Consider the following 13286-nt stretch of genomic DNA (forward strand, 5'->3'; position numbering starts at 1 on the left):
CAGCCAGGTCCGTACGTGAGAAATAACTGATAGAAAATGTTGGAAAAGACTGAGTTTGGCCACTTGTTGGCCACGTTCCTGGTTTTGGCTGAAGTATTACAGATGAAAAGTAGTTCAGACCTCCTGCTGCGCCTGTGACTCTAGAATCAGAAGCAGAAATCTGTTTTCCTTTAAGGAGATGAATCGCCTTTGTTCGCTTCACCTAACAGAACTCATTGAACAAATCACAGCTTGATTGTTCTTCTAGGTTAGTCTAAAAAAAAAAAAAATGCACAGATGTGGATGGACTGCGAGACCTCTCTTGGTTTCAGTGCGGAAGGCTCTGATGTCCCACACTTTCCCGCTCTGCTCTTCAGCAGATGTTTACCTTTTCAGTTAGGTTTTCAATGAACTCCATGACCTTCCAGGATAGGTACTTCTGCTGTTTTATTATTTTTATGGTTTCATTATTTTTATAGTTTGCAATTCTTACATCTCACCTAAGCCTCTGTTATAGCACAAGTCAGTGTCATTTTCTGAATGTAGAGAACGCTTGCTCCTTGTCTCTAAGCAGATGTTTTTAGTCTGAAGGCTATCATGGTTTTTCGTAGTTTTTGATTCTTTGGTTTTTCTTTATGGTGGCATGATCTATGTCTCTTACACTTCCTTAATGGTATTTTTCCCCCACTTTTGTCCTTTAATTTTTTAAACATGTCAATTGGAAGTAGATATGCGGTCTTACCAGTGCCAGCTAGTGTCAGTTCTGTGACTGAACTATGGCTCTCTTGTTAATCACCCAGGACTGTATTTATCTAGTGGTATACTTAACACACAACCCAGGCAAAGTTTTATAAACTTCCATGGAAGTTAAAAGCTCTTGATTCCATTCAGGAGCAGTAAAACAGGAGCTGCAGTGCTGGGCGTGCAAATCAGAAGGCAGATCAATCTTTCCTCTCAATAAAAACTTCCAGCTGCCTTTTCCCTCCCCCTGATCTGCCCTGTTTGTGTCTCCCCAGCTGCAGCATCCGAGCGCTGAAGTGCGAGAGTATGCCTGTGCCAGTATTTCCAAGCTGTTGCAGCAGAAGGGTGTCATCCCAGCCTTTCTGCAGAGAGACGTTGTCCGGCGTTTAGGACCGCTGTTGATGGATCACAGCTTAGCTGTTCGCGAGACAGCCGCAGGTGCTCTGCGGTAAGCAACTGTTAATGTTCAGAGTACGAATGAGTTACCCCTGGCATGGTAGAGTGGGGTTTTGCTGTTAAAAGCCATAAACTTGAATGTCAGCCTCTCTTGCTTCAGTTACATTTTGAGTAAGTATGCCTAGGCTAGTCAGAGTCCCCGAGAGAGGGGCTTTTCTTGCTCCAATAGGCTGCTGTGAGACTTTAATGTCAGGAGCAGGGTTTCAGTTAGTCACTACTGTTTTATCTGTTCCCAGCGCTGCTTTTCATCCTTGTGTTAGAGGAAAAAAAAACTACCAGTAGTATGAAGAAATACAGAGAACTGGAATGCTGTTAGTATGGTGTTTTGTGTCTTGATAACACTGTAGGAGCGGTTGGTTAGTTAGAGAATACACATAGCTGGCTTTTTGAGAAACCTGTAAATATTGAACAGCATCGTTTTGAGTTGGTATTCTGTGGTTGGACCTACAGCTTGCTTTATTTGTACAAAAATGTGATGCTAGTACTTGTCAACATTCGTGTTGTGTCTTACACTGAGTAACACCTGACAAAAGTAATGGTTTAGTACGGATAAGCTTTCTAGTTATGCCACACAAGTAAGTGAAAATATTTTTTTTTCCCCTGATACTAAAGCTATTGTTTTATGTTAGGAAGGTAGAAGACTAAAGTTACTGATTAAGCAGATTGATTTTAAAACAAAAAGTACCATAACCTTTAGAGAATACTGAATGTTTTTTTTTACTGAAGGTTTTTTTTAAACATTCCTGGAGAGTATTGTGTCTGATCCAAAGCATTTATTTTTTTTTCCCAGAAATCTGAGTGCTTGTGGAGGATTTGAAGTCTGTGATGACATGGTTACAAAAGACATCATGACACCCCTTGTTGCACTTCTGAAAGAGGTGTGTTTATTTCTATTCTGATTTTTAAACTGATCTAGCCGTTGAATTACTGCATTTAAAAAAATAGTTCATTTTTTTGTAGCTATTATCAAGATAAGACACTTGAAAGATCTTTTAAAAGAATATTTCAGAAGGTTTAATAGTACAAAAAATATTCCAGAGATTTCAAACCACTTGCTTCTGCCTCCTGACCTGCTAACTTGGGTCCATTGTGAGGTTTGCTGCCTAGGATGATTTTTGCATAAGTGATCTGGAGATTTTGGGTCTGGAACGTCAGTCAAGACATGTCTATTCTGTCAGTCAAGATCCAGATCCAACATTTATGTTGCAGCATTATTTTAGTGAGGTTTTTTGGGTAAACAATTTTGTCTAAATGAAAGGTTGGATTTACAGTTGGGTAGTTACTGCTATTGTAGAATAATCTGTACTGAATGCCTATTCTTTGTTTGGTCCAGGTGTTGCAGTGCAGTTTGGAAATTGCATTGAATTCTGTCACCTGCTGTCTTTGTATGAGCAGCCTTGAGCAATACCATCATTTTCTGTATGTTTCTTCCCCATTTTAAAATATGGGTAATAGCATTATTGTAAAGCACAGGAAGATATTAGCTGAATTAATCTTTGTGATTGGAGAGAACTGTTGAAAATTGCATGCAAACTATATTATCAAGAAACAGCATTTCAGGTTCTAAAATAGCTAAGTATTTGTTTTTTTAAAAAAAGCTTCTGAAGGCTATTGAGTGCAAAGCAAGTACTGTAAGAGAAAAAAAATTATCAATGATTCAATTCCATTGTGGCCCGGTTTTCATAGAGATTAGGAAACTAGTTGGGTTTTGTGGTAATGAACGCTTCATGAGAGATCTCTCCATTCACTCTGCTGCTAATGTTTTAATTTTTTGCTCTTCTTTTGGCTTGTTTGTTTCCCAACTGTGGTTCTCTTGTTTGGTTGTAGTGTAGCACTGGGCTAGATGCTACCCAGCTCTCTCCAAAGAAATGCAAAGAGACGAACAAAAATTATATTGAAGACATAGCCAATGAGGCTATTAATTTGCTGTGGAATGTATGGTAAGTGCTGTGTAAACTCTGGCTTTTTAGAAGAGCTGAATTAAATTGTTCCTGAGACAGAGCCTGGTAAGTGAGGCAGAAAAGAAATGACTGTCATAGAAACATAGAATCATTAAGGTTGGAAAAGACCTCAAGGATCATAAAGTCCAACCCAACACCACCTAACTCACTAACCCATGTCCCTAAGCACCACATCTCCACGTTTCTTGAACACCTCCAGGGATGGTGACTCAACCACTTCCCTGGGCAGCCTGTTCCAATGCCTGATCTCTCTTTCAGTGAAGAAATTTTTCCTAATATCCAGCCTAAACCTCCCCTGGTTTAACTTGAGGCCGTTTCCTCTTGTCCTATCACTTGTTCCTTTAGAGAAGAGGCCAGCACCCACCTCACTGCACCCTCCTTTCAGGTAGTTGTAGAGAGTGATAAGGTCTCCTCTCAGCCTCCTCTTCTCTAAACTAAACAACCCCAGCTCCCTCAGCCGCTCCTCGTCAGACCTGTGCTCCAGAACCTTCCCCAGCTTCGTTGCCCTTCTCTGGACTCCTCAGATGGGAAAATGTATTCAGTTGCTGCTTCTGACTTTTGGTTGTGTTGCTCCTCTGTGTGCCTTGCTTCATGAATGGCAAGCCCTCATCTGGTCTGAAATACAAGTTTACCTTCCCCATAAATTACTTTTGTAAGGGAAGGATTCTAAAAGTGCACAAAGTTGGTCATTAGTTTTAGGAGAGGAACAATTTCTTTTTCCCCCCCGTTGGCTGTTCATCCTAAGTGCTGATGTTTTCTGAACGCGTTCTGTTGTAGTCTCCTATACAGTCTGAGTTGTGGGGTCTTGAGTGCAGTTCCTGTAGATCCTGATTGTGGTACAGGAGGTGGAAAAAATTAAATTCTGATCAGTGGATTCCAGTGCTCTGGGAATATGAGGAGGTTTTGTGCTCCTTCCTCCCTCTGCAGGTCATCCCAAAAGTTAATACTAAACATATGGACAAAATATCCCTTAGTGACTGAGGCACTGATACAAATTGACTTCATTCTGTGAGAAAGAATGTGGATTGTTCAGTTAGTAGTTTACACTGGAAACACCAGGTGAGGGAAGAGAAATGGCAACGCTGCTGATCCAGAAATGGCTGTAGACATTGAAGTGATACAAACCTGTCCTGAAAGTTCTTGAATTTTCTGTTCATTTTGTAACAGCTCCACGTCATTGTACACCTTGATCCATACAGAATTTTGTTTGGTGCTGTGCAGTGTTTCAGGGGAGCTGTCTCTGCGTCTGTCTGTGTGGCGTGGCTGCTGGCTTGATGCCTTATTTGTAAATTGTGGGTTTGAAGGACTGGAACCTGGAACAGTGCAGAAACTGCTCACTCAGCACCTTGCACAGAACACATGACCCTTTGTAGCTCGGACTCAGCAATGTTTTGCATTCATCTTTATTGTTGCTTTTGTAGCCATAAGTGTTTTGGAACAGGAACTGTAATCATGAAGTGTGCCATGAGTCAGTATTTTGAACTTTGTGGCAATGACCGTGAATGCTGACTTCATTGCTAAGTCTGGTAATGACAAAATTGGGACTGGCGTTGATGCTGAGGGATAATATTTTCAAAAGTAAATGTTTGAAGCCCCTTGTAGCTAGTTAGGTAGCATTCTTTTTTAGTTTGAATTTGTCTTGTTCAATATATTAATTTAAAAATGGGAATAGCTGTGAAAAGTTGAGGACACAGAAATCCCACTGTTAGATAATTAAATTTGCATTTAGCATTGGTTTAGCATGCTTTTCTGAATGTTAAGAGCAGTCATTTTCTGGAGTAAGCAACTATTGATGTGAGAGCTCTGTTGTCCTGGGTTTGTGGCTGAAGTCTCCTGTGGCTGCAGAGAGTCGTGGGCTGGCTTGTAGCCCGCAACTGTGAGCTGCCTTCATGTTCTGTCTGCATGAGACCGTATTTAGGCTCCCAGATAAACTCCTGAATACTGTGTGTGAGGAAGCAGCTGGCAGAAACCAGCTTTCCTCAAAGGTGTCCAGGGTATTGCAGCCTCTCTTTCTCCATTTAACCAGAGTTGATCATAACCTTAATAACGAAGAATAGCTCTTTGACTAATGTGTAATTCTTAGGTGGGGTTTTAAAATGTGAGTAATAGTGAGTACATGTTACCTAAAATGCTGTTACAGTAATTTTTTTCTGTGAAAAGTGTTTTATTAATCTTTTTTATGTATTAGTGAATGCAACAATACCGCCGTATGCATATTCAATAAAGAAGGATGTCTGGAGGCTGTGTTACATTACATGAAGAAATTTTCCACAAATGTGGATCTGGCTATTTCAGTAGGTAAGTGGTAAAAAGAGAAGATAAGGATTTAAAGGTGCTTTTTTTTTCTTTACTATACGAATGTAACACTGATGTCACATCCACTGCATAATGCACCTGCCTTAGCATTACTTAAGCGTCACGCTGCATATAAGACTTTGAATTCCTTTCTGAACAGCACATCATTCAGAAGTTGACATCTGTTGTGCTTATTTTCAGTCCAGAGGAGAACGGCTTATTGGTGGTTACATGGGAGGAGAAATTTTGTAGAAAGAAAGCTCTAGACAGAGGCTGTGTTTTTAATGTTGTGTTCTGGTTTTGGTAATGAAGGGTTTAATTTGTAGAGCAGAGGACATAGTCCGTCTGAAAAATCCCCAAACGACAACTATCCCTTTCAAGATGGTTTTATTAGTGGTATTGTTATTGTAGTCTTACAGGTATATGTGCTCATGACATTTTTTCGGTATTGTCCCTAGTCAGTATGCCATGGCAAAACTGAATTATGAGTAGCTGAAATGAATGCAGCTAGTCCCATGTCTGATGTGGTGTGTCCTCACCTGGTTTGTGGACAGGTTTGCATAGAATATATTTTCATCTAAAACACAGCTTGTGAAGGACAGTGTCCTACCATTACAACATGATGCTGCGTGAAATGTTTCTCTCCTGTGTCTGTTTCATTACTCCAACTCTCAGGAGGAGAATGCTTTCTCATTAGGAGAGTGAAAGCTGCTATTGGCTTTGTTAATTGTCTTTGTTGTTGTTTTTTGCTGCAGCAAACTGCTTGCAGGCAGTGACGGAAGATAATCCAGATCTTCTTTCTTCATTTAATGCTTCTGCACAACAAGTACTGGAAACAGTGATGTTGTGTCCAGAGACCACAATGAAGCACATCCTTCTGAGAACCCTGATAGCAGGTATGATGCTTGAGGGCTTTCCTTGCTTTGTGATGGAGAGTACTGCAGGTAAAGGGGGTGGGAAGGAGGGAAAGCTTAGTCTTCTCTGCTGTGGTCTGGACATCTGGTCATCAAAGCCTGTACAGATGGGTCATGAGGTTTTCCTGCCTTCTGGGATTGTGTTTTGGAGGGACCAGATATTTGCTACTAGTTCTAAAACTGTCTTAAATTCTTCATTCTGAATTCAGTACCTGCTCAGTGTGATAACCCATTTCAACTGTTCATTTGGTTTTTAACAGTGAAATGAGTCAATAATAAGTAGTAGAGGAGTTGTTTTGATCTTAATAGGTGTAGATTTTTACCTCAGCTTCTTTACCTTGCATTCTTCTTTCTATATCAAATGCTCAACCATGGTGATTTATGATACTGGAGTGTAATATGTTAATTTTGAGAATACTTAGAAAATTGCTGTCTTGTGTGGATTTGCTATTGCAGGTAAAAAGTGTCACCAGGGTCTCTCCACATAAATATTCGGTGTATACTTACATGCTAAAATTTACTTGAGCTTAAGATGTGGGCATAGCATAGTTATTACAGATGAGTATATGAAATGTTAAACAGAAAAAAGTACAAGTCGGTACAGAAAAGACTTGAACATTCATACTGAAATATAAGTGCTCATTTTATTTTGAGTAGTGGAGGCTTACAAAAATACATGGCTGTTACAGAGCTGGGAATTGAGTATTTTAATAATTTTTGTATTTCAACTATCTCATGTCTAGGCACTATCTGGAATATCAAGGATACCATTCCACCAGGCAGCCTGGGAAGCACGGTTAATGCAATCCTGAAGATTTTTTCAGAATCGTTAGCAATAGATGCTGGTGAAATGGTTATTCGTATGAATGAAGCTGAAAAAAACAGGTTAAACCTTGCTGCAGAGGCAGAAACAGAGGAAGACATGAGCGATGTTATAGACAACTGTGTTTTGAATGAAGATGATGACATGGAAGAAATACCGAAAAAAAAAGTCAGGAGAGAAAATGACATTTCTGATCTGCTTCCAGTAAGTGTGGCTGGCTGGCTCGCGGACAGCTCGGTGCGTTTGGCTGAGCATCTGGCTGGTCTGTACTCAGCATCAGCCGGAGTAAACTACCTGCGAGTGTTACTAACCCTAACTCCCCAACAGCTTGACTCTTTTAGCCAAAACCTCAAAGATGAGCATGGAGAATTTCAGCACAGCTTGTTGCACAGTACATCAGGAAGGCGCATTTCCATCCTTTTCCTCTAGTGGAAGGTACAGGCTTATCTGATACTTCTCCCTGTAGCTAGTGCAGGAAGTTCTGATCTCTGCATAAGGCAAGTGAGATTTTAACGGGTGTAATCCCTTAGTCAGGAGTGGAGATGGCTTAGAGGTTAACAAATGCGTTCGCTGTTGCGTACATGAAAAGAATAACAGAAATATGTGTTTCTACTAGGGCTTTAGCTAACATTAGGTAATCTTTTCTGCTACAACTTCAGTGCAGGTGGCGTTTCTTAAGGGTAAAATTTGTTCTGAAACATCCAACAGAAAGATGATAGATAATGCCTCTTGTTTTTGTGGGGTTTTTTTAAAGTTTTGGTGTAGGATGAGGAGTGGAAATGGCTGGATTGTATTTTTAACTGACAGCTTGGTTACTTTAAATTGTCCTGAAATGTTGTTTTAGAAAATTAAATTTGGTTCTTGTTTTTATTTTTCAGTCTGATAAGTGGGAACTGAAAGAAGTGACAGCTTTACTGATGGCTCAGCAGACTGCCTTGGAAATCATTGTTAATATGTGCTGCAGTGAAGGTTTGTAGGAATCTCTTTCATTGCAGATGTTGTGGTGCGTTTTCTTACTGGAACAGGTCATGTTTGGTTTGCTGTTTGGTCATCTTGGCTTTTAGAGGTGAATGCACATAGACTTACTGTCCCTGACACCCTCATCTGGGGAGCAAATTGGATTGTAATTTCTATTACTAACTTCAGTGTCTTTTTTTCTCATTTAAGTAATTTCTGTTGCTTATGTATTTTTTTGCGTGATGCTACATGTGCCAACATTTAAGAACAACAAAAAAAAGCACTTGTGCCAAAGACATATTTCCTTGCAAGTATTACAGCAAATTCTTTGTTCAGTTAGAGCATGGTCTGAGTGTTCATCTGATATAATATGGATGTGAATCTTACTGCAGGACAGGGGCATCAATTTTTTTAAGCAGATAAATATTGTATTTTTGATTTAGTTTTGGTACTACAAGTGTTGCAAAAGAAGGAGGAGACCCAGCTTTTGCATGCAACTCTGGCAACAATGCAGATTTAGGCTCTTCAGAGTTCCACCTTCATGAGCTTTTTCAGAGGAGAAAGAAAGCTGTTGCTCACAGGGGGTAGGAAATAGATATTCTCTATCCTCTATGAACTTAGCTTTTTCAGAGGAGAAAGAAAAGCTGTTGCTCACGGGGAGTAAGAAATAGATATTCTCTATCCTCTATGAACTCTGATACTCAAGTTTTGGTAGCTTTTCTCCTGATCTTCAGGAAAACAAATTAGTGATCTCAAATTCTGTTTAAAAAAACACAGAGAACAACCAAACAAAACAACCCACCTAAAAAACATTCCAAAACCTGAAAACTTCAATTGCTACTGCAGTTTGTAAGCCTGATGCCAAAGTAATTGTAAAATCTTTCAGGTTCTAATAAAATCCACAGTAATACCCAGATATTCCCAATGGTGATTTTTTTTTTTTCTTTTACAGTGCAAGGAAATCCTGCACTTAGTGTATGAAGCTCCTTTCATAACTGCATTTCTCATCTAATGAGCTGTAATTCATAAGCTCTCCCCTTTAATTGGAAAATCTCTTGTGGATAAGCTGCATATTCTGCCATTCACTCAGTGTAATGTAAGGTTGATTGTGTTGGATTTCGCTACAGTGCTTTACCCATTCATGGGCAGACAGAAACATCATCTGTAGAAATTAAGAGGAATCCAGAGGCAGCTGTTCATTTAATTTTCAAGTTATTTGAGGACTAAAATAGCTCTAGCCATTATGCTGAGTTCATAGAAAGACTCAACTTGCCAGCCTCGTTATTTCCCTCTGTTCTGTGGTAAGAGATGTGTTTTACTGAACGCTGGCAGGCGGTGGGAAGAAGCAGAGTGCTCTCCCCTTTAACGGGACGTGGGAAGGAGGCCAGGAGACTCCAGCTTTGCTGTCCAGTCTGTAGTTCATAGGCTACCAACGCCAGTTAAGATGGGATTGCCTTTGGAAATGCTTCTGTATGGTGGCGTTGTATGTTCCAGAGTCTGGTTCCTGCTCTGGGCGCTCACTGTGAACACACAATGACTGTTGTCTTTGGTTTGCTGAATTGCGTGCTGGCTCGTACAGCTATCATTTACTTTTCAAATGAGATTTTTGTTTGCTTTGTAAGATGCAGATGATTTTTTTTTAGAAGAGGCAAAAGACTTGACTGAAAGGGGAATGTCTGCTTTGATTTCATGCTTGTTGCTACTGTCGGTTAGTAAAGCATAAACGATGCCTGTTTTCTCATGCCAAGGCTACTAACACTAGCATATTATGGCAGTGGAATTAATTGGATATTGCCGTGAGCAAAAGAAGGTGCCAGCGTGATCAAGTTGCCCAACCTGATGAATTACTTTGTACCAGATAAACAGTGGTCATCACCTTTAAATAAATTCTTAAGCTGCTGCACAGTGCAGGTGAAAAATGTTCATTTAGACCTTTCCTACTGTGTTTTAAGTGAATCAGTTTACCTTTTGCCACAGAGAAAGTGCATGGCTGTTACCACAGTTACTACAGAACCTGGATCTCACGTCAATCTGTGTGGTCAGACAAAATTACTTGGGGGTGAATATGACTTTTTTTCGTCACAGTAGTTAAATATCCTGACCTGTATATGCAGGCAGAGCTTTCACTCTCGGTGAGGAGGATCGGTCCAACCTGTAGACTTAGGGCTTGTGTAAACACCAGTGTCACATCGGTTAAAATGTAACCAGGTTTAAAACAACTTTAGATAAATCGGTGTAAACCCTGTGGATATAGACAGACCAGTTTAAATATAAATGATGGACTGAGCTTGTGCTTGTCAGCTGAAGTCTGCCGTAAGCCATGGACAGGTCATTCACTTTACAGTAGCTGTGCCTGTTGGTAACGCTGCCTCATCCCCTCTCGCCGTGTCTGCCCTTGTGGAGCTGCCAGTGGAGCAAATCCTGTACATATAACCTAGTTCAGGTCTAGAACTATAAACCTAGTTTCATTCACTTAAAATATGTTGCTTGAGTAGGCTAATAGAGATGATCTGGCATGCTTTAGCTTGTTTTGCTCTCGTTGTTTCCTTTCAACTGGCCTTGCTGTGGAGACAGGAACATCTTCATCCAGCCCAGTTAGTGCCCAGAGGACGTCTGTCTGCAGCTTCAGCGTTGCCAGGGAAAACAGTTGCCTCGAGCTGACTGCAGTTAGAAAGTTAAACTGGTGTCTCTCCATGCTTGAATCTACCTCAAAAAGTAAAATGGTACCATGTGAGTTAGAATCTTAGTAAACTCTTTATGAAATGTTTCTTCTATACCTTTTTTGATATATTTAAGTGAAGCATAGTTAATATCAGAGAATGAGGTCCCCATGTATGAAGAAGCTCTCTCATAAGCATACTTGTTGCCTCAGTGAATATCGTTTCTTAAAAAAATAAAACAATTTAAACACTAGTAGTATGATATGTATATCTGTGGCTTAAAGGCACTTGGTTTGTGTGGACTTCATTAGAGCTCAAGAGCTTAAAGACTCCTAAACCAAGAGGTGGAGCCAAGTATAATTGAGAAGTAGGATGCCTGTTGCATGAGTGCATTTACAAATCTCTCTTCTGTTCTCAGATCCCTCTGATGATGAATGGGAAGAACTCTCCAGCAGTGATGAAAGTGACTTGTTTATGGAAAACTCATACAATGAGGGGAGTGGGCTGCTAATGACACCCCTGTGCCTCTCTGATGAGGTTAATTCGGCGTTTCTGAACAACCTCATTCCAAAGAAGGTATTGTCTTGTATTTTATTTCCAGCGCATGGTACAGTCTTTCCCTTGTGCCCGATTTGTATCCTAGGTTAGGCAAATGAATTATCTCAATCCATCTGGAGAAAAGGAATATTTTTTTCAAGTCAGTTTAGCTTCACTTTTTTTGGCCTAGAGGTGGAACATCATCACATGGGCTGTCTTGACCCAAATCATTTCTTTGTGTAAGTGGGAATAGAAGGTTCATGTGTTTCAGAAAACTAGTGGTGTTTTTTGTTTTTTTTTTTAATTTGGCTTTTCCAAAATACAAAGGTGGTTATTCCTTGATTTGGAGGATTACCTGCAAAATGAAAGGAAACTTTGGGTAGAAGCATGCCTACCAGATTTCTGTATTAGCTAAGTGAGGTGGAAGTAACGTATGTGAATGGCAACAGTCAGCACTGAAAGTGCAAGTTCATCTTCCCCCTGTTTTGTACATAGCGTCTGAAGTACAATATCTGACACTGATGAGTTCCGATGTTCTTGTTTAGAGTTGTTTTACTCATTCTTATTTGGGGTCACAAAGATGAAGTTTGTCATTTGTATCAGTTATTGTGCTGGTTCAGCATTCTGACCCAAGTCAGCAAGGTGCGAGATGAAAACATTGAAGGCTTTTTGTGCTTAATAGCAAGCAGTCTAAATTTCATGGCAAGGTCTTTTAGACTTGCAGCTATCTGAAAATCTGTAGTAGAATCTGTAAGAAGAAAGATCTAAATCAAAAAGAATTGCAGAGACCTAGAAAATCATCTTTTGTTTAGTACAGTTGGATACTTAAACTATGCTATGCTAAACCCAGTGTCTAATTGCACCATTTGACTGATTGAGGAAAATTCTGTCATTTTCAGTAGGTGAGACGCTTGCTACCTGGAAAGGTTTGAAATATGTAGTTTGAAGTATCTGTTTGACATTAAGCTAAAATGTCAGTCTTCCCCCAAAACACACTTAAAAAACAAACAAACAAAAAAAGCTTTATTCCTAAACCTTTCTTTTTCCCCTCCCCAGATTCTTGAAAAAACTGCTTTTCCGAACAGTGTTGCTCTAGACATCTGTATGCACAATCCGTCTTGGAAACCATTAATTAAAAAGTAGGAATTTAATTGTCTCTCTTACTGTTTTTCATGTGTATTCAGTTGTTTTAGAACTCTTAGAAGAATTGTCCCGTCTTTGGGTTACTTTTAAGATCTGGACAGTGGCAGATCTGATACGTGATTTTGAATAAAGAGATACAAATGTTTGTGTAAACTGCACACCAGATCACAGCCTGATTTAATTCAAGATTCTTCTTTGTATTTTGACATCTGTTTTCGAAGAGATCTGCTAAGTGCAATTTTTGTTTGTTTGTTTCAGACTGAATGCAGTGCAGTGTAGAGCTTTAACGTGTCTTCATAGCATTTTGTTAGTGTCAGATGTGGATTGTCTTGGAGGAGCTGCAGCACTTCAGTCCCTTGCACAGCATCTCTCGCAGCTCGTCTTTTCTAAAACGGGTAAGATATCTTTCACATCATTGTTTCTAGGAATCTTATGAAATTATGGCAAAGGTGGTTGTTGCAAAGACCTCCAGAATGTACATGCTTATTACAGCAGGAAACAGAGCAGCCACCTTGTCTCCAGGACATGCTTTATGAATATGGCTGCATAGCTTTATTGAAGAATATATTTGCAATAAAAAAAATGTGCAAAGTCTTTATGACTAAATATTAAAGCTTCTTAACTTCCTGTTATGGTGGTGGTTTGATTTCAGTGGAGAAGGCAATCAATTTCATTTTTCTAAAAATACGTTTTTAGAGCGTCAGATATATCCTGGTAAACACTCAAATGTATCCACCGTAGTTCCTCCAAGGCACATTATTTCGTAGAGATACTGTGCTGGTTTCCCCGTACATCTGCTAGTATCAGTATTATTGGATGG

The 13286-nt window shown here is 39.8% G+C and overlaps 1 protein-coding gene across 1 annotated transcript; it reads left to right on the forward strand.

The window, feature by feature from the left end:
* Positions 1-999: 999 nt before the first annotated feature.
* HEATR3 (HEAT repeat containing 3) lies at positions 1000-12861 on the forward strand (the record flags this gene model as incomplete). Its single annotated transcript, XM_010086534.1, has 10 exons — positions 1000-1168; positions 1967-2054; positions 3004-3116; positions 5326-5435; positions 6188-6328; positions 7090-7373; positions 8048-8138; positions 11205-11362; positions 12380-12462; positions 12725-12861. Coding segments are annotated over exons 1-10 (1252 nt in total), but the record flags the coding sequence as incomplete, so codon positions are not given.
* Positions 12862-13286: the final 425 nt, after the last annotated feature.

Source organism: Pterocles gutturalis, unplaced genomic scaffold, assembly GCF_000699245.1.
Source record: "Pterocles gutturalis isolate BGI_N339 unplaced genomic scaffold, ASM69924v1 scaffold9941, whole genome shotgun sequence".
Lineage (NCBI taxonomy): Eukaryota > Metazoa > Chordata > Aves > Pterocliformes > Pteroclidae > Pterocles > Pterocles gutturalis.